A 24,271-nucleotide genomic window follows, 5' to 3' on the forward strand; every position below is an offset into this window, starting at 1 on the left:
TAACATAATTTTCAATTTATCCGACGTTGCGCGTGCTTTACAGCGTGCGTGGTCACGGTGACTGAAGACAAAAGATGTTGGATGTCAAAAAGTATCACAGCACACAATCTTTTTTCTTTCGCAAGTACATTCGGTTGGTCAAAGCGTATGTAGTGATTAGGCCTATCTAGTATGTGTTCACAGACTGCTGATTTTTGTTGTCGTCTATGTCATAGAAATAGAGGACACCGTGAGCCATTTTTGTCAAAACCCTCCATCTTTTAGTCGATACCAACTCCGGGGAAATAAATACAGATAAGGCAACTTTCTCTACAGCTGTGATACTTTTTGACATTCAACACCTTTTGTCTTGAGTCACCACGCACGCTGTAAAGCACGCGAAACGTCGGTTAAATTTAAAATTATGTAAAATAATTATAAATGTATAGTAAAACAAAACTTCAAAAACTTAAAATTTTTCTATATTTGATTTTGTTGTATATCTTTAAAGTATCAAATTCCAAACAATTGCTATGACATCATTAGGGTTCTTTGAGAGTAAATCACCTTATTTTTGTCAAGTTTAAGTTTTTCCAGCTCATTCATGCCGGCGGTGATGGCGCGAACGTAAAGCTGACACGTGAACTGGGTCCTTTCACCTTGTAACTGAAATTGGAATTAACTTATTAGTTTCAAGGTTAATATTTACTTCTTGTTATGTGTGAAATTTTGTACTTGAATTGTAGCTTACACTTTACATTAGCCTCTTATGGAGAGTATTTTTTTTATCATGTAGATTTTTAATACGTTTGGAACTCTGCATTTAGAATATACATTACAATATTTATAGTAAATAGTAAAAGGAGAAATTACTACAATATTATTTAGAAATTCTAAAAAAATGTGTATAAATATTTACTATTTAAAGTAAATAATGTGTTGGCCTAGTGGCGTCAGCGTGCGATTCTCATCCCTGAGGTCGTAGGTTCGATTCTCGGCTGTGCACCAATGGACTTTCTTTCTAAGAGCGCATTAAACATTCGCTCGAACAGAGAAGGAAAACGTCGTGAAGAAACTTGCCTTACACCCAAAAAGTCTTAGGCTTGTGTCAGGCACAGGAGGCTGATCACCTACTTGCTTATTAGATTGACATATGATCATGAAACAGATTCAGAAGTTTGAGGCCCAGACCTAAAAAGGTTTTAGCGACACTAATTTGTTTATTTTTAATTAATAAACACTAATTAGACTTTAAATTAAAACATATATACCTGTTTGTGTACAGCCGCGGCCATAGTATGTAAATGGTGAGCTGTGGCAGCCGGTGCTGCTAGAGCGACGCTTGCTGCGCCTAGCTGATCTTCTGTCATCAGTCGTACTATAGAGCGCGAACATCCGTATAGGGCCAGCAAAACCGCCCCGCGACATGTAGGTACAACCATACAACGTGTTATTACCACCTGAAAGGAATATAAAATTCTAAAATGAAATCAATTTTTTTTAATTGTTTTTAGTATCTTGATGATAACATGATATTTGATATTGACCAAAATCTGCCCATAAGTGATTTTAGTTTGTAAAAATGTTTTATAAACCTTGTACATACCCTAAATATATAAATATAGGAATAAACTAAAAATAAAATAGTGTTATGAAAAAAATTAAAATAATCAATATAAACTTGTTATATCAGACTATGCCATCAATGCCACATCTAGTAAAAATCAAATTCGAACATCCGTGTTTTGCTTGGTTGACTGATCAAGTTTATTATGTCTACCCACATTTTTGGTGCTGTTCTGTTTTGTTATTTTATATATGTACTTACATCTGTGCGCTCTAATTTCTAATTTTTAATCTTAGTTTTAAATATGTGTTTCTCAGTAAGTGAATTTTGTATGCAATTCTTATGAAAAATAAAGTTATTCTTAAACCAAAAAAACCAATCATCAAATAACGAAGTTTTTAAATTTGAATATTCCTATGTTATTCCAAAAGGGAAAATATACCTAGGTAACACTGAAAATGTTTAGAAAAGAAAGTTGAGAATACTTGTATTGTTTTTCGAAGTAATCTCCGTTCCTCTCTACACATCGTCGCATTCGATGGAACCACTGAGAAAAGCAGTGGACCCATTCTTCCTTAGGGGTCCCTTCTATGGCATTTTCGTATGCTTTCACCGCATCTTCAGGGCTCGTAAAGCGAATACCTCAAATTTTATCTATAGTTCTTGGGAATAAATGAAAGTCGCAGGGCGCCAGGTCAGGACTGTATGGCGGATCACTCATTATCTCGACACTCGACTGTTGAATATTTGCCATAGGCAAATATTCAACAGTCCGTTTTGCTGAGTGCATTGTCGTGGTGAAGGAGGATCCTGCTTCGAGGGCGCTGCTGTCGATATTTTCCAAGACAACAGGCAAACAGCGATTGACATACCAGTCTACAGTAACTGTCCTTCCATCTTCTAGCACAACTGTCGCCGAAATGACCTTTCCGACCAAAGAATGAGGCAATCATCTTTTTTCCTTAACTTCTTCCTTTCTTTACCTTAGTTGGCCGATCCTCGAAAGGAAACACCCACTGAGCTGATTGTCTTTTGGTTTCGGGTTCGTAGCAAAATATGCAGCTTTCATCACCTGTGACGATGTCAAATACAGAATTTGAATCACCGCCGTTGAACTTATCTAACATTTGGCGACACCAGTTCATGCGAAGGTTTCTGGTCGTCGGTAAAAGTATGGGGAATCCATCTGGTACAAAGCTTCCTGACGCCTAAATGTTCGTGTAATATTTTTTGAACTTGACTCATACCAATGCCTAGGCTTGCCCGTATCTGCTATAGGTCACTCTCTTATCTTCCTCTATCATCCGTCGTACAGCACTGATGTTATCTTCAGTAGTCGATGTTAAAGGACGTCCCTCACGCGGATAATCATTGAGATTGTTACGTCCATGCTTAAACTCGTTAAACCAATTGTAAATAGTGGCACGAGATGGGGCTTCATTAAGAAATGTTAATCGCAGCCTATCATAGCTTTGTTGTTGAGTAAGCCCACAACGAAAGTCATATTAAATCATTGACCAAAAATTTTCTCGCGTTAGGTTCACGTGTAACAAGACTTTTTGATTTGCCGCCAATTCACAAAAACAAATGACAAATGAATGCAATATACTACACGAGGATAGCAAAGAGTTCTAAAATTGAAATTCAAAAAAGTTTCCATTAGCAATGTTTCTAACTGGCCAGTTCTAAACATTTTCAGTGTTACCCGCGTAACACTGTATTTATTACGATGAGTTTTCATGTAAAAAATGGTAACGAAAAACGGTCTCTTCAGACTATATTTTAATATAAGAGCTCGTGTTGCATAAAACTATGCAATACATCAAAAAATTATTCGATTTTTTTTTCTATGATAATGTTTTCAGCATCTTACCTGTGCAATAAGCAACGCTACTTCTTTGGCATTCTTCCATAGTTTTTTCTCTGTAGGTGAAATATTCGAACGATTTTGAAGCCGCTCCACCAACTGGCAAGCGTTACGAAATGGCACTTGTTTTGCCTGAAATCACCATTTTTCATTCCAAAAAAAAATTACAATATAAATTTAGAGTTCACACAAAATTTCCAACATAATATTGAAGATATTCTAATTTTTTCTTCATATACAATATAGACAATAACAGCTCCATATATATGATCACAACACGACAAATGGATTAACATCCTACAAAAACCAACACATGATGAAGTGAGTGCTAAAATGTATTCAAACTTACCAAGTCAATACAAGTAGACCGCTGTGTGGCTTTGTGCAATAGGACAAACTCTAAATCAGTAATAAATTCCCAGATTTCAGGTGTGAAGCCGGCCTCATTGTTTAGGATCCCCGCAAATGAGTCTTCAGAAGCTTGCTCTGCAGGTTCTGCAACATTGAAAACATGACAAATTTAGGCGATACGTTTTCTTTGATATACGTAGAAAAACCTTTATGGTATTTTTTTTACTGTGCAAATGTATAGGTGTAATATCCATATTATGGAAACAGTACAAGGAAAATGGAATTAACTTAAAACACTATTTTCTCATACAAAAAAATTTAGATATAATTGGTTGACAAATTTAACACATTTGCAAATTAATTCATACTAGACGACAGTAAAAAACGGCAACGCCGCTTATTGCCGTAGTTCGGTAGGATTAAAAGAATACCTACGACCGGGACGTAAATATTATCGCTAAGTTCACATGTGTCGAAATAATAAAAAAAATCAGCAAAGACAGATCTAAGATTTTATTAAATCCTTTTTGCGGCACTTTACTATAACGATTAACTTTTAGTTGTCTCTATCCCTGGCTACTACCATTATTATCACATCAGTTATTAATTTTTATTGGGTTTTTACAAATCACAATTTCTTTACTAGTAAGACTAAGGCCCAGCACACATGGTGAAACGCAAGTGCAACGAAACCCTTTTGAAATTATAGGTTTGAAACCAGTTTCAAACGTTTTCCACACACGCCGCAACCTAAATATGATGAAATTAGTCACAATCATTCCGATTTTGAGACCAGACAGAACCAAATCCGACACGAGTTTCCTGCACGCTGGTTTCAAAGCAACTGATCTGCAACGCGTTTCAAACCGGTTTCAAACTAGTTGCGACGTGTGTTGTCTCTCAAAGGTATCTATGGCATAAACTCAAATGAAACTTAAAAGTAACTAGTAGTTGCAGTTTCGTTGCACTTGCGTTTCACCATGTGTGCTGGGCCTTAGGATTAATACGCGTGCATAATCGGCCACAGCGAAAATCCGAATGAGAGGTCAAAAGGTAAGGGGATAGCCCGCGCGGGCTCTTTTGCCTACTATAACGATACTCCACTTCTTTTCGCACAAAAAAAGCGTAACACAAAACGGCAACGTCTCTTGTAAAAATTCTCAATGGGAACTATCTATTGTATTTTTACTACATACAATACGTTGTTTGTAAAACGAATAAACATTAATGTGACCAAACAGCTTAACAGATTTAATTCAAATTTTGCAAATCATTTACGATCGTTGAGCCGAGCATTATGATGGCCACGAGATTAAATACGCTACAGATTGTATAACAAACATTATGTTTAACAATCATTTCATTAAATACAATTTAAACACAAAAGCATTTATATAAGTTCACTGCATAAAAAAACAGAAATATAATAATTAATTATTATATCAACATACCCTTTTGCGACTCAATTTGTTCAATATCAGGAATTCGTCGTATGCAAAGACGCGTGCGCTGCATAACAGCAGTTGCAAGACGTAACGCGAGATCGACACAAGATTTTAACGCGGCCATCTGACGCAGCCGCGTCACAAACATCACACCCCGCTCTTCTTTTAGCCATTCTAGAACTGAAAATAATAATTCGAAATTATGTTTTGACAAAAATCTCAGACTGGAGAGATTCTATGAAATAGTTTAAACCTAAAAAGACAATTGAGATGAAATTTCTCACTTGTACAATGAACTTGAATCTTATTGTTGCTATATTATAAAAAAAAGGGTGCGTGTACTTATGTACGCGCGTAAGAAGTTATACTTCTTTGGCATTATTAATAATAGCTTTTGATTGCATGCAAATAATTAATTACAATTAAATAATCAAAGACTGGAAAAGGAGTCATTATAGTCAATAAAGTTCAGTCTACATTTGAAAAATTAAATAATTAAATATTAATTATCTCTTACATTAAGTGCAACATAAATTCTATTATTATTCGAATGTTGTTTTTAAATTATGTCCAATTCCGTAGCATCTTCCGGTAATGTCTGAATTGGCACTTTAGTTATCAGTGGCCTATGATAACTAAAGTACGATATGAAAATTTTTCTATTAACGCCGTTTAGATATCGTGAAAATACAGCATCTATGGTAGTGCCGTGTCGTGTTGTCGAAATCAGAGGATTATTATTCATGGCTAGATTCAAGTCATTTTGGAGGAAATCAATAATATTTATCATTTTTTTAATATTTATTATTTATTCAATTTATTTCTTATTTTTTTTAAATATTAAAAAATTAATAATAAATATTTATCGTTAATAATTTAATGATATTTAATATTTAGTATATTATTCAATTATTAATTAATATTAATAATAATTATTATTTATTATATTATTATAAAAATTGGTATCTTATATCACATATTATTACATGTGATCTGTATGTCTTCATCACATATAATTATAAAAAAAAAATATTAAACTTTTTAGCAGTTACCATTATTCAAGCAAAATTTAAATTAAAATAAGAGACAAAAATTAGACTAACTTTGTTCATCACTTGGTGACTGCTCACTATCTAGCAATGCCTTCAGAACTGGATGTCCCCAAGGATTTGGCAAAATTGATTTAAACCAGTGAGCACGAGTTTGGAGCTGTTGCTCCCAATACTTTGCCACCCCATTACGCTTAGATATGGCCGTGGAGCAGTCTTCTAAAAAGGCATCTATTGCTTTTGCTAATAGTGCATGCTGCTCTTCGCATTTTGTCCATTCCGTCTGTTGAAAAAATAAATCACTTTAAAATAACAACAGAAACAGCTATGTCAATGAATTTTTAAATGTAGAATGAATTGCAAATTGTGTCTGGGGTTCATAAAATATATTGTACCTGTAGGACAGTAGAAGCAGTGTGCCGCTGAAGCCATGACAGCAAGTGGGGGTGTGTTGCTGGTGCACAGTGGCTGCATAGGCTGTGAATACGCCGCCAGGCCTCGCAAACACATTGCGTCCGCGCAACGCCCGTGCAATCGCCGCAGAGGCGCGAGTCCAGCGACTGCTCAAAACATTTTTTTATTTGTATAATATCCTACCTACTACTCATACCTACCCAATAGGGTCCTACCATTGTATTTTTAAAGGCATGCATTAGCACATAGCCTCAAATGCACAATTCCATCAAAACTCGGGGCTGGGATTCAATTATTATATTTAATAAACACATTATTTATGACATGGATTATGATTTTCATCTTACAATTCAAAGTGTTCTGACTTAAGACAAACAATGACTCCCATATGTCCATTTAAAGCTAAGTCTTGTTGCTGATTATCCACCTTAGACAAAGTACCCAATTAAAATACAAAACTGTATTTTTAGTGGTAAAATTACTTAATTAGCATAATTTACAAAATATTTGTTGATTAGTTGATACTTTAACTCAATCAAAATATTACGTTAGCTGCTTGTTATCCCCTTTTGTCATAAAAATTAAGGGTTTATTTTACAAATGCCCCTTTTAACTATAGTACATTGATTGGTAAAAACAATTTTAAAAGGGACAAAACAATACTTTAAGGGTCTGATTCACAATGTACGGATAAGTTCTACATAAGTTCCGAATTAGCTATTTATTACTTATTGGTAGGATAAACACTATTGTTGCGTTTCACGACTGTCAGATAGCACTATTTGTCACATAAAGTCCATCATAAGTTATGAGTCCGATGAATGTCAAAAAGCACAATTTATCTTCCAAATAATTTATGTGTTGCATAGCTATTTGTTACTTTATTCATACATTGTGAAACAGACCCTAACTCTAATAGATAGAATGATTAATTTTGTGTAGGGGATTTAATTAAACTTAATAGTAATATACAAAATTAATTATATAAAAAATAAAATTATAATATTTCCCTGTTTGAGATGTTATTAGCTCTACTAAGATAGCTTAAACACTTAAGATAACTTATCACTGACTTTAAGCTGTCTTAGTATCCTAAAATTCATAACACTCTAATAAATATAAACCAAGTCATACATATTAGAATATTTACACTGCATCCAAATTAAAACTGTAATTTCATAGAACTCTAGAATTTCTTAAGTGAAGTGTGAAAAGTATAACTGGCATTGTTATCATTTACAGTATTTGTAATTTGATCAAATATGGACTCATCATTATGAAAGTACATACAAGGGTTGTATTACAATAACAATTGGCGACTTAAACAAATAGTAGTTCTTTACTTTTAAATATTAAGAATTGTTAATAACTTTATTTAATAGATATTATTTTACAATTTCAAAACTGTTATTGTTATTTTATATACATCTCAGTTGTACTAACAGCTACAAGAGAGTTTTTGACAAAACAAATAACTGTTTCTTTATAGTACCAACATTTAACAATGAAAATGTGTCTTTGTTTATAACAGGCATTTATATCTTAAATTTCATATATGTTCAAAACACAATAATGATAATGCACTATGCCGTTCCTATGTTTAAAAAAATTGTGGTACAATAACTTCGTATTATCAATTTAAGTTTGTTTTTCAGACAGTCTTCATTTTCATTAGCTTTTATTTTTTGTAATAGATGAGTTACTAGAGTTTGAATAGTGCATGCTATAGGTAGATATGTACGTGACTTAGAGAGATTTTGATATGGCTGTCAAATATTACTCTGTCGTGATTAAATCAAAATACTATAGAGTTCTTAACATTAACCACTTTTATCACTTACCATTGGCTAAATATTGTCCGTTTAACACATAGTATGCTTAAAATAATAATTTATTATTAATACTTCACAACCATAATTTTTCACGCGACGTTTAAATAATCCGTGTTTGTATTATAATAAAAAAGCGCTGATCTTAGTGAATTAAGAGTTCTTATTTATAGGTCTTCCAAGATACACTTAGTCACTAATTTTGAAAGATAAGCGACAATATAAATAGTAATTTATGAAAACAAGGTATCAATGGAGACAAATATGGCGTCGGCAAAGAACTTTAACCACAACGGCGTCACATTATAAATCGGCAGTTATGAGTAAATAATAAAAGCACTCACCTTGTAAAGTGCAATATAATATGATTTTCCTTTTTGGCTATTCGTTTGATTACTTATCACTTCTTTTCCGTCATTTGTAGAAGTCATTTCTCAAGAAAATATCGCGGCGAGACATTTATGCGCTTGTGTTTTCGTAATGGTGCTGTCAAAACTTGACTCAACATTAAAATGTATGTTGTGTATTACCAACACTAAAAACTCAGTAATGTGTAGCGAATCGTAGATACGCACTAAAAATGTACTATATTATTTTCTATAAGATTTTGACGTATGTGTTAACATAACGATAGGACTAGTGCATAACATGCACTAGTTGCGGGAATAAGACCATTTGCGTTCGAGCCTAGTTGAGCTGTAGCTCACTCAATCTAGCTGTAATTGGATCTTCAGGCCCACAGCGAGATCTAAAAATTACTTTTCAATATAATTGTAAAACATATTATACAATTAAAAGTATTGAATTCGTTTTCGAAACGTTTTTTTAATGTATAATAGAATCTGACCCGTACTCATCACAAGTAAACGCAAAATAATTAATAAATTTTTTAGACTGACTGTTCTTTGTTCATGGCAACATTAAGCTTAGAATCGGGGTGGCCACTTACAAAGCCTTAACAACGTTATAGCAAAAAAACATAAAAGGGATACTTTACTTTTTAAATTTTCATATAACTATATATACTAACTATATATGCTAGCAGATAGTATTAATTTTAAATGTTTGATTTATTGGTATGTATATTATTAAAGGGAACATGTATTTTTATTACATGTTTTAAAACTTTTGATCGATTTTTCTTGTGCAGCTCCATGTATATTATTATTTTATTTATTATGTCATGTTTGAAGTGCCTTTTTAGTTCTAATGTTGTACCTTTTATAGGCTGATAAATATGTTCTGACATGTTAAGACTTGAACTTTAGATACCATTTTTTAAATTACCAATGGCCACACTGTGTACAAAGCATCGCGAGTGTCATTTCAGAATTATTGCGTTTTTCTCAAAGAAAATCCTTTTAGCAATTTAAAATATGTAATTTACACAACATTTAGTGTTCATTTAGGTTTGACGGTAAATTAATATGTAATATTATGTAGTTTTTCTGTTTTTTACTTAATTAGATTCAAGTTGGTCTTCATAAAATTGATTGTGACACTGTGCCCGTATAGAATGAGAATTCAGGACTTTAGTTCTATTTTAGCTTAACTGGTTAAACAACAGCAAAACAGATTAATTATTACTATTGAGCCTGATCAATAACAATAAGTATAATGCTTGCATGAATGTAAATCAATTATGTAGATTTTTCCGTAATATTTTCGTACATCTGTTAAGAGATTCTTTAATATCTTTATATTTGTAAACTAAAGAACATAACAGAAAACAAAATGAGACCAATTTCCTATTTAGATTGTTCTATATTTTATTATCAGTTTTATAGCTTTGTACCAAAAGCAATGTGAAGTGAATGTATAGTGAAACATGATTTTATGTTTGTTATGTGCAGGTGTGGTGTTATGTATGTACCAAGTGAAGTGATTTGGGCTTTAATACCAAAGTGATTTAAAAATGGCAAAAAAATTGGATAACACTGGTGGCAAGCTTGTCACCATCTCTGTTATTGGATTATCTGGTAAGTTACCTTTTTTTTAAATTTGTAATACAATTTATAAATTACACCAAAAGTTTATACAAATATTGTTGAATATATTAAATAACCTCAACCTAATATTTTATTCATGTTTTATAGACTGCATAATTATATAGATTTAGTTGTTCCTTGTGAACAAGGAACAATTAAAATTTCAATACATAAAAAATATTGTTTGAATAGATATATGTTTAAATGTGACAGACAATTCTTTAAGATGTTTTAAAGTTGGTAACTTTCAATTTCCTTGTATAAATTTAGATCCCCTACCATTTCTAAACCATTTTATTTTGGTGGCTGTCATGCCTATTATCACCCAATTGCCACCAACATCCACTATTGTTATCAGCACATCTCACAGTTTGAGCTTCCTGTGTTTTATATATTTCCTGTCTTATCTTAAGTGGTGTCATTTAAAATATATTTCTTAAGACTTTTTGAAATAAAGTTTTAAATAGACTTAGAGATCCCCATCACTTTATACTGGAAAACCATTTGAAATAAACTTCACCAGTCAAGAGCATAATTATTTGATAAGTCTAAGTTATTTTTTCTTTAGAAATGCTTGGTTACATCGGGGCCTGAAAGACAATAATTAATCAATAATATCTTAAATCTGTATAAATTTCAGTTTGATCTAAAACAATGCTTATATATTATCTTTTGTTTAAAACTAAGAGATTATAACATATATAAAAATTTATAAACACACATATATATATATATATATATATATATATAATATATGATACATATAGTATTATATTTCAATATGAATTTATGTACATTGCTTTAAAATAGAATTGGCTTGGTGTTCTCATTCTAAGCTTCATTATCAGTATGATAAAGTGTCTTATTATGTCAGTGATTCATATCACTGCAATCATCTTAAATCCTCTTTCAATGTCAAACACCCATGTCGGTGTGATTTCTTTAAACAATTCAGTTAATACTAATATTAAAGAGGGATTATGCAAAAAGTTTATATTAACAGTATAAAAATGTGTATGTGTAATAATTTCCAATATTTAATCCAAACCTTAGCTGCTTTAAAAATATCAACAATGTTAACTGAATTTATTTATTTTCAATAAACACTAACATTTTATTGAGAAGACAGTAATAGTTATAATGATTAATTGAATTAATTGTGTATCACAACATCATTCATCATTATCAAGAGGGAAAGTATATAAGCGGCCTTTGCTCAGGTATGCTAAGTAAAAACTTGGCTTATAAATTTTTTGGTAACATAGCCATCCGCTATTGATTCTCACAGTTGTAATAGTCAAATCTTAGGACATTCTTAAATATATAAGAAACAATTTTTTTAGAAACTATTACTAGCATAATTTTTTTTGATGTATAATATATTGTTACATCATAATTAATTTGTTTTCAGGTACAGAAAAAGAGAAGGGGCAGCTGGGTATCGGAAAATCTTGTCTGTGCAATAGATTTGTTAGAACTGATGCTGACGATTACAATGTTGATCACATCTCTGTCTTGAGTCAGGTTAGTATACACACTATCAAACATCTACGGACAAATGAGCATGGACTATGGGTTAATTTTTTACAAGCCACTCTCATCTTACTCTTTCGGATTATTTGTTTATCATAACAATTTATTTTTGGTTAAGCTTTGTGTTTCTTATCTAATTACATATTTACCATATTATATATCTACTAGCTGACCCGGAAAACGTTTTGCCATGTATATTATTTCTAGGAAACATTTTTTAGTTTAATAAAAGAGCGTTACTAACTATATAATAAAAATAGGGGTTGAACGTAGAGGGGTGAAAATTAGGGGTTGTGTATGTTTTTGTATGCTGTATCATAAACATATAAAAACAAAATAAATTGTCTAAAAAATAAAATGTTAGTGGTGGGTACCCTTATCACTTAGGGGTATGAAAAATAAATAGTAGCCGATTCTCAGACCTACTGAATATGCATATAAAATTTGATAAATATTGGTCAAGCCGTTTCGCAGAGTATGGTAACTAACATTGTGACACGAGAATTTTATATATAAGATTATTCTGCAGCTTACATTGTCAACTTATATATAATTTCTGTGTTGTGTATATGTAATGCAGTGATTCTAGATTCAATTCCTAGAAAAACAAAAATTGTTCTATAATATACTTGTCACATCTGTGAAACACAAACATATATGTTCACCTTAAACTATACTGAATTGTTACATGACTGGACATCCAGTTGATTAATTGTTTTAGAAATTTTATTTACAAGTGTATATTAAATTTGTCTTTCTTGTGTAATAACTCTAATCTGCATTCCTTTTCTTATTTCGGTTTCGTTATACAAAAATAAGCAATTGTGTGATTGGTACCTTTAAATATGAAATAAATTATTGTCCACATCTTATTGATTTATTTGTAGTCTGGCAAACTGGCAATATTCAGGACTGTCTTATACCGAAATTTAACCGGCTAACTGTTATTCGGTAAAATATATTATTAATTTATCCATGTACAAGACCCAGAGGCTGTCTCGGTAAAAATGTAGTTTGCGAAATAAAATAGCGTCAGGTATTTGGCGAGCGTCTATAAACTTCGCCTTGTTATTGAATAAATAATTTTGAATGTGCGTCCGTTGAGACGTTGAATACATGTACTCGTATGAAATGCCTGAAATGGAAGATGTTTATCTTATGTATGGTGAAAAAATTTGACTATGATGGTAATTGAATTGTCGAATGACATAATAAAACTATTTCGTAGATCGCAGTAAGAACAGGCTTGATTATGCAAGACTATTAACCCAAAAAATAACTCACCGGTGCGTAAGAAAGTAGGTTCGTTGGTTACAAATTATGAATAATATCGAGATAACAATAATAATAAAGAAATTTTAGTAGTATACACTCGTATATTACGTAATAAAAACAAAGTCAACGATCTTTTTTTAAATCATTTCTTAAATTAGTAAGACATGACCAGAGGTCAGGCATATGAGTTTTTAAAGAATAATTTATTTTTCGAAAAATGTAGGCTTTCTTTTCATACCTCTGTATTTTTCACACGACCCGGAAGCGGATGTGAGCCGCAGCATCCCGCGTGCGGAAGAAAGCATAAAAACATATGGAGAAAAATATGCCAAGGTTGCTAATTTTTCTAAATTCAAAATAGTAGTGAGTAGACTATAGAATTTATATAGATGGTTAAGTGTAAAATTTACACAAAATTTTAAATCTGCAACATTGTACTGGATAGGCGTAGAATGTTCGATTACAAAAAACTATATACATGGATTGCCAGAGTCTTTTTAAAGCAAAACATGCAAGTTTGACGCACATTTAAATACTATATTAAGTAATATACAGCTAAAACCGGTCGGTATAAAAAATATGATGCCAGGGGTAGTATTAATAAAAAATAAAAACTTATCAAATTAATTGTTAAATTTATTTATGAAATATCTACGAAATCTACAACAACGTCCTAATTTGTCGTAAATTGTAATAAAAAGCTATTCGAAACCATTTTAATCTCAAAAATGGATGTAATACCGTGCAACGAATATTACTTGCGGAAGCTAACAATGTAATTTATTATACATGTTCAAGAATGCACACACGAGATGAGCTGTATCCCTAGATTGAAGCTTATAGCTTTAGTTGAATTCTCATTTGAAATATTTTGTGCTAATATACGAACAATAAAGAAATAGTGCAGCAGTAGGTAATATTTCTCAATTCTCAGGTTGCGCGTTTGATATTACCAGACAAAGACAGATCAACGGTTTTTCTTTCTATACTCGTAATTTATACTTTATCTTACTGTAAATCTTCGTCTAAGAAGACTGTCGTCAGACAATAAAGACTGACTCACCTACTCATAAAGAAAAATTAACAATGAAATCTGTAAACATTAGCACTAATGATAGTTATTAATCATAAACTATGTTATGTAAAGTGATTGAGGCATTTGTTTGTAATGTTACATGGTTTAAACAGGACGAAAATATTTGGAATTTATTCATATTTGATGGGAATTGGTTAGGTTAATGATTGTTTAAAATATCGGATTAACTACTCCGACTTGAAATTTACACTGATAGTTTGGTAAAACGAAAAAAAATACCGAAATGGTTACGATTGTTATCTTTTCATTATTTTTCTTGTACTGTACATCTAATATAATATTCTCGTGTCACTATGTTCGTTCCCATACTCCTACGAAACGGCTTTATGCATATTCAGTAAGTCTGAGAATCGGACATCTATTTTTCATCCCCCTAAATGTTAAGTGTGGTCCACCCCTAAATATTTATTTTTATTTTTTAGCCAAAACTTATTGTTTTTATTTTTTTATGATACAACATACAAAAATATACACAACCCTTAATTGTCACAGTAAATAGTTATTTTTATTGAACTAAAAAAATGTTTCCTAGAAATAAACGACGTTTGCCGGATCAGCTAGTAATAAATAAAAAATGGTTATATATTGTCACTATGCGGTTTACGAAGCGAAAAAGGCTAAATACTAGGTTTCATGATAATATGTATCGAATTACGATTTAATATTACAGGTCATTGAGTTTACCTAAATCGCTAAAATTAGCATTTATTATCTAGGTCAGCAGACAGGATAAAAAATATATGCTCCAACCGGTATTTTTATACACGTTTTCGGGTCTCAAAGTATAATTATTCTTTTGATGATAACAGCTATACTGTATACGTATCTCTACTATATATATTGTTACTTTTAGTATAGTATCCTTTAATTTAGACGTCTTCCCTTCGTAGATCTACCAATTACGCTTCTCTGAACGTTACATTCTGTAAACAGTACACAGCTCTTCCTTTTTTTAAGTCGCTTTTTCGAACCTTCTTAGAAACTCCGCTGTAGTTATGGAACTTGCCCTTAAAAAAATTCTACATAAGAATTTTCTACTCATAAGTTTCGTATTTTTCGTATAATGCTACCAAAAGAGATAAATATCATGCTATATCTAGAATGACGATAGATTAAATGTGTAATTTACCATAGACCGGCGGTATGGAATTTTACGCGAATTAAATCGCCGGGAGCAGTCAATAATTTCTTCCACTTTAATTGACTTGCCCATTTGAAAAATGGCTTCCGCCAATAAGTGCGAGTCGAGTGCCAATAAAATCTAATTAAAACCCCCATTAAAATGTACTAAAAATTTTGTGTAAGCATTACATTACAATTTCAAGTCAGGTTGTCTGTTTTTAAGTTACATCACATTTGTAACGCTAGATTTTCGTTTAAAATATTGATAATTCCTTGATAAACACTAGTGTACTGCTCTAGACCAAAAACGGACAAGTGACATATTTGCACGATTGCGCTTGTATGAACAGTTACTTGCAAGTTTTTCTAACCTGACTGTAAACACTTGTAATCTATAGCAATTATTTGTACTAATAACTTTTGGTTTACTATCGTTTCCCTTAATCATATTAATGTATAGTCAAAATCTGTTATAACTACACATATTTGGTCGTAAAAACCGATAGTCCTAACAGCCGATGACGTTGTTATTAAGTACCTAATACAATAGAATCGGGACCTTTGATTTTAGATTTTTTTAATATAATCGCTATGTTGTTCTAAACGAGGCGATGTCGTCGTAAATAGTTTTGACTGCAAATTAAATAAGAAAACACTTGATTAAATAAACGATTTACATTGTTGAATTTTATACAGTATGTGTGTGAATTGTTTTCTCGTCTCCGTAAATTTCTCAAATCGTAACGAGTAAAGATTTAGCTGCGGCACCATAATCTTATATATTTTGTTAAATTTGTACACTTCTGAATATTTTACTGTGTAACTCCGTCGAGAGGTCGATGTACAGTCGAAAATTGTTCAACAAGTACACCATATGTGACAATAATATTTGTTTTCAGTCTGACTTCAGCGGCAGGGTAGTGAATAACGATCACTTTCTGTACTGGGGTGGTGTTCAAAAGGATAATGATGATCAGGAATATCGATTTGAAGTGCTCGAGCAGACGGAGTTCGTTGATGACGCATGCTTTCAACCGTTTAAAGGTTTATTTCTAATTAATTGTAGTAATAAATTTTAATGAGGAAATATGTATTTAAGTAGGTACTGATTGGCTATAATCCCCTTATGATTTTATAGAAGGCAACTAAGCAAGCGGTTTGATTAGGCTTAAGTGCTAACCGCATGCTTCTGCAATCTCCTTTATATATCGTTAATCTTATTTTGATATTCATTTGTGTTTTGTTACCTTAGGTACTTATGTTATTATTAAGGCAATAAATAGTAAAAGCTTTTAATGTTGCTTAACTTACATGCTTCATATAATGTAAATATGCCTAGAGTAATATAGTATTAACAGTCTTAAATCTCATTATTAACTAACGGTTATTATTGTTTTAGAACTTGTTCTTTGACAAATATCCGTATAAAGATTTCCAATCTTGGCGGTGCAGATCTACATTGAACACACTATCTTTTTGAAAATAGTCATATTTTTAAAGCGGTATAAAAAATATAAAAAATCCCAGTAGCCCTACAGCCTTTTTAAGTCTGGGCCTCAGACTTCTGTGTCTGTTTCATGATCATTTGTCAATATAATAAGCAAATAGGTGATCAGCCTCCTGTGCTTGACACCCGGCGTCGACGTAGGTCTAAGGCAAGCCGGTTTCCTCACGATGTTTTCATTCACCTCGAATCTACAACCTCAAGGATGAGTGTCGCGCGCTGAAGACACTAGGCCAACACTGCTATCTTAATACAATATATGGTCGTACTATTATTAAATAAGTTACTCCAACAATAATCTTTTACAGCGGTTGGTAAAACTGAGGCATACGTAAAGCGATGCGTAGCAACAAAACTGCAGTCCGCTGAGAAATTGATGTATGTATGCAAAAATCAGCTTGGTATCGAGAAAGAATACGAGCAGAAGCTGATGCCAGATGGAAAGCTCTCCGTCGACGGGTTCCTTTGTGTGTACGACGTCAGTCTGGTGCCTGGCAGGACTTGGGAGAAACAGGTATTTTGGTATTTTTTTACTATCTAGAACAGCAGTAAAGCCTGGACACTATACTAGTCGAAATATGAGAGCGTATTTGACATCAGTACTATAATATCTACGACACGTAGCAATCGCCACTGGTATTTTAAAATTAGGAACCCGGCTTGCACTAGCTTTACGACATTTTATATCGATACTAGCTGACCGGGCAAACGTCGTTTTGCCATGTATATCATTTATAATAAAAAAAATAGGGGTTGATCGTAGAAGGGTGAAAGTTAGGGGTTGTATGTATTTTTTTAATGCTGTATCATAAAAAAATAAAAACAGAAAAAAATATAAAAAAATTATTTAGGGGTGGACTACCCTTAACATTTAGGGGGATGAAAAATAGATGTTGTCCGATTCTCAGACATACCCAATAAGCACACAAAATTTCATGAGAATCGGTCGAGCCGTTTCAGAGGAGTTTAACCACAAACACCGCGACACGAGAACTTTATATATTAGCTAGACAGTCAGAAATCATTTCGTACTTTGGTCACAATGCGTAGGAGCGACGAGAACCTATAGAAGCTTATCGATGGACTTATCAAGTCAAAGACTGGTTGTCCTCAGAATTTTAAACCGTTGTAGAAGAAGTGCAGGATCTGCGCCAGATCTTACTATACCCTCAAAACTTGGCGATTAAAAAGAGTTGCGGAGAAATTCTTGCCCGCTCTACGCCCTTGACTTGCGAGCTGGTAGTAAATGTAAATTTAGAATCAATTTCACATCTTTTCTGTTGACGTTCATAGGTGTACTTGGTTACCTATATGAATAAAGTTATTTTGAGTTTGAGATTAAGTTTACCACGATACTCGTGAGTTACCGACCCAGAGAGAGAGAGTAAAGAATGTAATTTTTATGGACTCTACTTCCGTCCTTGATTACTATCTTAATTTAATTTATTATTGTTTATTCTTATATCATACTTGATAGCGAGTTTGCTGTTGAAACTGAAAGATTCCTAGTAGACATTTATAAGAGAATTTTTTTTTAATTTGGTTTATTTTTTATTTAATTAATTCAGTCAGTGTCGGTTGGCGGTTTAGAATGTATTTTTAATAATCAAAACTTATCAATCACAATCAAAAGGTTTCAATACCCATTCAATTCCTGGGCCCTTAACTGTAACTTCCAATAGCGATCCCCATCTCAATAATGAGTTTAAACTCGCGATTCAAAGGTTGGGACATTAGCGCCATAGATATTGAGATAACTACAACTTTGGATGTCACAGATTAAGGGCTCTGGTAGCGAAAAACACCATTGTTTGAGCTCGTGGTTTAAATACACACGTGAAGTTTTCCTAAGTAGACAATTAATACATTCATTGATATTTCACACCTTAAGTTTATTGAGTATCAATTAACGATTGATAGATATAATTGATTGCTAACAAAGACCACACAATCGCTAATGTTTGTAAACAACTTTATTCATGACCTTACTCTATGCACATAATGATATAGTATGTGTCATAGAATGTCTATATCTGGTACGTAATATAAAGGTATCTTAGTTAAACTTACGAGCATAATATTGCTATGTTGTATGTATGAACTAGTTTATACCGCATTTATCTAATACTTAAGACGAATCATTAAATATCTTGCGTGGCTCCTCTTAGCTTCAATCCTTGGTTCAATACTTAGAGAAAGTTAAATACAAACTAGTTTACGTTTGCTTTATTTATTGATTTAGTATAAAATACATGACAGTTACGGTATATATATTTTTAAAAATATTACACTTCCAATTTCAATTTTAATCGAATTAGAAGTGCCTAAACTTCTAGGTTTTTATATACGGAATTATGAAAATTCTGCTAATTTGAACCTTAGGAATAAGGGACTACATTGTTAATATTCTGTAAGAGGTTACTGTTCTGTATTTAAACGGAACGTAACACTGGTTATAGATCTCAGATCGTACAGTGACATAATTTTAAATTTCTTAAGTCGCTGATGGTACGGGTGCCTATGAGAAAATCCTGTACTAATGAATGCAAGGTGTGGAGTAAATGATATTTGAATGCTTTCAATGTAGCTTTTAACACTTGTCAAATTCACGATAGAGCTACTGAACAGTGCCTGACATCTATATATATAAAAGAAAGTCGTGTTACTTACAACACTTATAACTCGAGATCGGCTGGACCGATGTTAGTTATGTCTTTTTTGATGGATTTTTCTCCACTCCGAATAGCAGAATAAGCAATAAAATATCGGATAAGTTATCGAATAACAATAAATAAATAAATTAATTTTACGAATGCACACGGCATGTGGTGACATTTGTTGACAAAACTACGCATATCATTTTACGTCGAATTCGTGTCACTTCAAGAAATTCCGAACTTGAGGTAAATGAGGAGATGCATAACCAGGCTTTGATCTTGATCGAAAACATGTGTTACCTCATCAAAAAATGTTGTAAAGCAGAAAGTGCTTTAACATGCAGTATCGCAATATTGGCGATAGAGAGAAGAGGCCTAATGTGTAAAACTGGCATTCTTCTTTTGCAATGGCAAGCAATAAAACATTTCTCTATTTGCAAAAAAAGTTATCACCTTAATGAAATCCTAAAATAAGTTTAACTAAAGTAACATCGATATTATTATAAAGGCGGAACGAAGTTAGCCGGGTCAGCTAGTTATTAATAAAAAAGTCTGATGAATTTTTAACATTTTAAAGTTATTATTGTCATGTGTTAATGAATTAATAAATCCTCTAGAATGAAATAACGGCAGCGATACTCCAAAACATCATCAAATTGAAGAAGCCAGTGGTCCTAGTGACATCAAAAAACGATGAGTCCTGCGAACAGGGAGTCAGAGAGGCGGAAAGACTAGTTCAGAGGAAGGAGTTCAAGGGTTCCATTCCAATCGTGGAAACGTCGAGTCATGATAATGTTAACATCGACCAGGCTTTTTTCCTATTGGCACAAATGATTGACAAGTCAAAGGCCAGGATTAAGGTATTTTTAATGAACATACTTGATTGCCTATTATACTTTTTTCTAAATTAAGATTACAGAAATAATCCCTAAAATTCTTAATTTATGTGTATTTTCGATTTAATATATACTACTAGTGGACCCCACAGACGTTGTCCTGCATGATATTTCAAGCTATTAGGATATTAAAGTATGAAAGTACCGACTGCAGCGCCACCTGCCGGGCTGATTTGTGAATCTAATCCATTTCCAGATCCCCTTGAACACACACAAAAAATTTCATCAAAATCGGTCCAGTCGTTTGAGAGAAGTTCAGTGACATACACACTCACAGAAGAATTATATATATAAAGATTAATAGATTTTTCTAAAAACACAGGTTTTCAGGCGTAAATGTGTCACTATTTAAGTTTTTATTATTTTGAAATCCTAGCAGATATTTATGCGTTTTAATTAACTTCATTGATTGCTTACTAAGATTTTTGATTATAAATATTGTTAACTCAAGGTTGCAAACTACGCTGAAGCGTTACGGATAAGAAGAGAACAACTCGACTTTGTGACTGAAGCCTTCACTCAACTTATACGAATACACGTACAGGATCATAAGTAAGTTTTAATATGAAGATAGGAACTTCGAAAAAATATTTAATTCTTATAGAGTTAATATATTTTTGTGTTTGAGAATTGGGATCTGTTTAATTGATACTTTTTAAAATAGCTTTCGTCAGTAATCCAAACCAGGATCGCAGAATCAGTAGTATAGGCTTCGCTTATGTGCTTTGACCATTAAATTGTAATTTATGTATAAGAGACCAATGTTCTAATTTATGTTGGTTGATAGTATAAGTATATACTACTATTTCATATACTAGTATGAAAACTTAAGTCCTAATCTAGAAATAGAAAAGCACAGCATCTATATATAGTTTATTCACCTTTCAATGCTGTAGAAAACTTGTATGGCCTGCCATTCTTCTTTAAAGGCTGGATAGATTTGAACGTATATTTACTGCGACTGAAAGCGCACGATACTTATAAAGGGGTTATTTTCAGAGAAATATGGTCGGCGGCAAGCAAAAGACTATGCATTTACCCGGAATGGACCAAATTTGTTCAGCAATTTGGCAACGATGGTACTCAAGTCGTCTTCCGGAGACATATACGTCGGTTGAAGGAGGAACGGTCAGCAAAGAAATTACGCAAGCAGTTAGCGAAATTGCCGCAAGTCCTGGCTCGGATGCAGTTGCCGACTGACGATTTGCAAGAAAAGTAAGTATTTTTATAATTAATTTAATAATCGATGAAATTAAAATTCATTCGATCGATTTGGCTTAAAAGTATACAGTGAAATGTCGGGACAGCTAAAATGGTCATTGCAAAATTCTCGTTTGATGTGATTAAATCTGTGTTATATATGATTTAGTATTTTATTGCAAAATAGATTATAATCTAAAATTATTTCCAATCAATCAAATTATGATTGATAAATGTCAATTTTCAATCTGTCGAATTCAAAGATATTTTACAAGAACGATCCATCGATCGTTTATTGAAAAGTATTTTATGAGAAATGGATTGAAATATCAATCTCTAGTAGTATTGCGATTGAGTATAGAAAGCGGCCGTTAGTCGCCTAAGTCAAAAATATTGTGTATCTTACTTTCTCATAGATAGATAAACTTTGGCGTTTCGTTCCAGCATAATGAAAATATTTGATGCTTTTTAGTGAATGGGGCGTCGCAGTTCGCCAGATCAGGACCCATCGCGATTTCACGGTGTACTTCAGTGAGGGGCTTCGCCATTCTTCAGGTTCCGGCTCCGGCTCTGAAGAGAGTCCTTTACCAACTGACACTACGCTACGGGTTGGAGAAAAAGCTCGATATCAGGTAGAAAAAAGTATTTTAAATATTTTGTTTTCTTCAAAATATATTACGACTTACGCCCGAACCTAATAATCAATCCACAATCCATACAGACCGTGACAGTCGATCGATCTCCTATCTGCACCCCAATAACCAAACCCTACGAAGACAATCCATTTTTGGCGACGGATAAAATGCACTTTGTTTTCACTCATATTTGATAATCAATGTAAAGTAAATAAAATAATTAAAACCGTACAAATAACAAAATATACGTGTGTATGTTTAAAACATAACAAACAGTTTTTTAACTTATTTAAAAAACTGGAGTAAGTTAAAATCTGTTAAAATAATTAACTGTTGAAATCGAGCTTTCGTCATCTGTCATTTTCATACAAAGGTCTATTCCAAAGACACCGATACGACCTCCCATGGGTAGCTTGTATCGACAGATGGCTATCTGTCCATCGATTGGTTATTGGCACACTTGTTACAACATCTGGGTTAAGATTACTATCTCAGATGGCGGATTATGGATTGAGATAGGTTATTGGGTTCGGTCGTTAATGTATATCCATATTTACTAAATCTTTTCCCTTATAGACTTTGGGACAGTCGCAGAAGATCCCGTATGAGATTTTAGAAACGAATGAGGCAGCCTCTGTTTTCAAGGCTTACCTTCACGAAGCGCAAGAGAAGCATAGAAATATGGAGTAAGACTTTCTTTCCTGTAAAGTTTGTTTTTGTTGCTCTCTCTCTCTCTAACCGAACCCTCTTTGGGACATCGACATTTCTACCGTTGTTTCACCCAAAATTTTAAGGTTTTCCAAAAATTTATGTCGCCCTTATAATAATCTATCTAGTTGATTAATGATTTCACTTTGTTATATGATTATATCACAGAGTGATAGAGAGATATAGACTAATAGTGATAGAGACGGTCGGCACTCTTTTCAAACATTTTAAATGTGGACTGACTTTCCTGCAAATATTATGATTAAAATTATGACAGAAAAACGCAATATTAACCCCCATTTTGCTTTACTAGTATCAGAATTCGCTTGTCTTAGTTTCTAAATATTAAAAAATTATAGATGGTGCCAGCAATTCAAGCGACTTCTAGAAGAGACAGGTTATGTTACACCTGGTAAGCAGTTATCTGAAGTGAGGGTGCTGTTAATGGGGAGAGAGTGCTATGAGGCACTCTCAGAAGATCAGCAACAGCGCGTCTATGATGACCATCAGAGAGAGATACAAAGACGGGCGAAGCATAACTTTCAGGTATCAAAAAATTCAAATCTTGCTAAATCTCCTGGAATGAATTAGTAAATAAAATTGCATTAAAGATAGTGTTTTTGTTGATGAATAATTTGGAGTATTTAAAATGGAAAATTTAAATCACAATGCTAATAAAATTCGTATTTGGAATAAATCATACCCAAATATTTTAAAACATGCTACCTACCTACGAAAATAACGATGTAACAAAATAATCTTCATGTATGAAAAAAACGACCTTTCGTGGTATATGATTTCTTTTAGCACAGTTTCAGAAAATTACTCGTGAAATTGTAAACATCCGTTTTTATCAGTCGGTTAAAAAAATTGCAATTATATGTTACATATGTTTATCTCGCAGGAGTTACTTTTGGAACACGCGGACTTATTCTATCACTTCAAAAGAATATCTCCAACGGGGACCATAACACAAGAAGACATTAAAGAGATCACAGATGTACTGCAAGATGACTTTAGGTATAAGATCTCTTTTTTTGAGTCATTTAAAAAATTGTTGCCAAAATATTTAACTACGTCTTATTCATGTTATCGTTTCATATAAATACGTCTTTATTTTTTTTCAACAGTTGATTCCTAAGAATTCCAAGTAATT

General features: G+C 32.7%; 2 protein-coding genes across 9 annotated transcripts in view; one reads left to right on the forward strand and one right to left on the reverse strand.

Annotated features, from left to right (window-relative positions):
- LOC125057245 overlaps positions 1-8,991 on the reverse strand; it is a 30,295-nt gene extending 21,304 nt beyond the window's left edge. For all 4 annotated transcript variants that reach the window (XM_047660820.1, XM_047660819.1, XM_047660821.1 and 1 more), the window contains exons 1-8: positions 8,846-8,991; positions 6,654-6,818; positions 6,313-6,541; positions 5,216-5,389; positions 3,763-3,908; positions 3,420-3,545; positions 1,251-1,439; positions 547-645 (exon numbers count right to left, since the gene is read on the reverse strand). In XM_047660820.1, coding sequence (XP_047516776.1) covers positions 547-645; positions 1,251-1,439; positions 3,420-3,545; positions 3,763-3,908; positions 5,216-5,389; positions 6,313-6,541; positions 6,654-6,818; positions 8,846-8,932 — 1,215 coding nt within the window. In that variant the 5' untranslated portion in view covers positions 8,933-8,991. The remainder of the gene's footprint in view (positions 1-546; positions 646-1,250; positions 1,440-3,419; positions 3,546-3,762; positions 3,909-5,215; positions 5,390-6,312; positions 6,542-6,653; positions 6,819-8,845) is intronic.
- Positions 8,992-9,799: 808 nt separating this feature from the next.
- The window catches only part of LOC125057540 (rho GTPase-activating protein 190), a 36,915-nt gene continuing 22,443 nt past the window's right edge, over positions 9,800-24,271 (forward strand). For 3 of the 5 annotated variants that reach the window (XM_047661294.1, XM_047661297.1, XM_047661298.1), the window contains exons 1-12: positions 9,800-9,918; positions 10,355-10,480; positions 11,901-12,013; positions 16,415-16,559; positions 17,328-17,533; positions 20,294-20,536; positions 21,024-21,124; positions 21,572-21,787; positions 22,245-22,404; positions 22,984-23,093; positions 23,475-23,661; positions 24,020-24,135. In XM_047661294.1, the coding sequence (XP_047517250.1) occupies positions 10,417-10,480; positions 11,901-12,013; positions 16,415-16,559; positions 17,328-17,533; positions 20,294-20,536; positions 21,024-21,124; positions 21,572-21,787; positions 22,245-22,404; positions 22,984-23,093; positions 23,475-23,661; positions 24,020-24,135 (1,661 nt within the window). In that variant the 5' untranslated portion in view covers positions 9,800-9,918; positions 10,355-10,416. Of the gene's footprint in view, positions 9,931-10,280; positions 10,481-11,900; positions 12,014-16,414; positions 16,560-17,327; positions 17,534-20,293; positions 20,537-21,023; positions 21,125-21,571; positions 21,788-22,244; positions 22,405-22,983; positions 23,094-23,474; positions 23,662-24,019; positions 24,136-24,271 lie in introns of all 5 variants that reach the window. The other 2 variants (XM_047661296.1, XM_047661295.1) reach the window with 2 other exon arrangements.

The sequence above is a fragment of the Pieris napi genome, chromosome 16 (genome assembly GCF_905475465.1).
Source record: "Pieris napi chromosome 16, ilPieNapi1.2, whole genome shotgun sequence".
Lineage (NCBI taxonomy): Eukaryota > Metazoa > Arthropoda > Insecta > Lepidoptera > Pieridae > Pieris > Pieris napi.